At 32.2% G+C, this 1468-nt stretch overlaps 1 protein-coding gene across 1 annotated transcript in view; it reads right to left on the bottom strand.

Annotated features, from left to right (window-relative positions):
* Nucleotides 1–968: 968 nt before the first annotated feature.
* Nucleotides 969–1468, bottom strand: part of LOC106680727 (CDK5RAP1-like protein) — a gene marked incomplete at its 5' end in the record, with an annotated part of 10068 nt that continues 9568 nt past the window's right edge. Inside the window, 1 exon segment of the mRNA XM_014420638.3 lies at nucleotides 969–1128. Coding sequence (XP_014276124.3) covers nucleotides 1063–1128 — 66 coding nt within the window.

Below are 1468 nucleotides of genomic sequence, written 5' to 3'. Positions count from 1 at the left end.
ATGTAATTATTTCAATTTTTTTTTTTTCGGCCAAGACTCCCATTGGAGTCCTATACTGCCTACCATGGTTGGGGGTCAAAGTTCTTCATTTTGTGGGACCACCACTCAATGAAAAAAGTCAACATCCCAGGCCGGATTCGAACCGGCACCACCAATAGACATCAAATTGGTAAGACTGTCTTAACCACTGAGCTATGAACGGCCCATTTCAATTTGTTGATCCTGAAGAATAAGGGAAGAGCTCTGATACATAGAGCCCTAATAGATAGGTGAAAACATATTTATGAAATACAGATTTTGACAGAAAGGACTGTTTAAAAATCTGTATTTTAGGTACTACAAATCTTCAGAGCTTATAAGGACTCAAATTTTAGGAAATTGACTCCAATTTAAAAAATGTCTGCATAGTGTTTTTCGTGTGATATATAGTTATATAGTTTCGTGTGCATGGAATAAAAAATAAACGAGGAGTTTCTAGAATAATAAAAACTTCCTATTATCTGTCAATTGAGTTAAAACTTTGGATTTTTATTGCCAATTTAAACTGAAACAACATATAAAAACATCAGAACTTCCCGACCTTTTGTTATTAATCAAGGCTTCAGCTTCATTTCTTGGACTAGAGTATACATCCAGCCATAATTTTTTATCCTAGTGGCTAAAAGAGGGTAGATGTGCATTTCTCGTTTCTGGCCAATCGATAAGATCATTTTATATGCCAAAACCTTAGTACAAAATTAGTCAACTTTTTTTTAACACAGATTCCTGGGCTACAAGCCAAACCCTCTCTGAAGCACTAGCCATATATTTTCCATTCTTACGATTGTACATTAAGAAACCAAATGTAAATTGAAAATCAACAGAAGTCAACGATTTCACAATAAATATAACTTTCATTTATCAACAAGTTGACAGTATCTTGCACATAAACTTTTATAAAGGTAAAGAAATTTAAGTAAACAGAAACATACTATTGCAACAATTTAAAATGTATTATACACAAATTTACAAGTTTAAAAAAAACAACTAAGTTATTGGATTAAATTAGCCATTCAATAGTAATCACGATGGTAAAGCTGTATGGTACAATGGTATCCCTTTTAAAACTTGGGAATTGGCCTCAGTAACCTAAAACCATAAAATTGAAAGATATTTAATTGTTGTTATTATTTAGATAATATTGTACACTTTGACTAATATATGAGGTAATATTGTACCTCATTTCATGACTGCTTTATTTCAAGTATTTATAAATGCATCACTTTAGATTATTTTATGTACTAATATTAATAATAATTTGAGGTGTAGATAGTTGACTGTAGATTAATGCTTGAAGAAGTTTGTCAGGGGGTGGGGTCAGCAAAGAACAACATAAATAAACAAAACCATATTTATTTATTTTATGCCGACGTTTCGACCTGAGTTTCAGGTCTTCATCAGGAGTTGTGGTGTAGAAGGTAGGCCTGTA

The sequence above is a fragment of the Halyomorpha halys genome, unplaced genomic scaffold, assembly GCF_000696795.3.
Source record: "Halyomorpha halys isolate HHAL.00 unplaced genomic scaffold, Hhal_1.1 Scaffold284.1, whole genome shotgun sequence".
Classification (NCBI taxonomy): Eukaryota; Metazoa; Arthropoda; class Insecta; order Hemiptera; family Pentatomidae; genus Halyomorpha; species Halyomorpha halys.
This window is presented reverse-complemented; position numbering and strand designations above follow the sequence as displayed.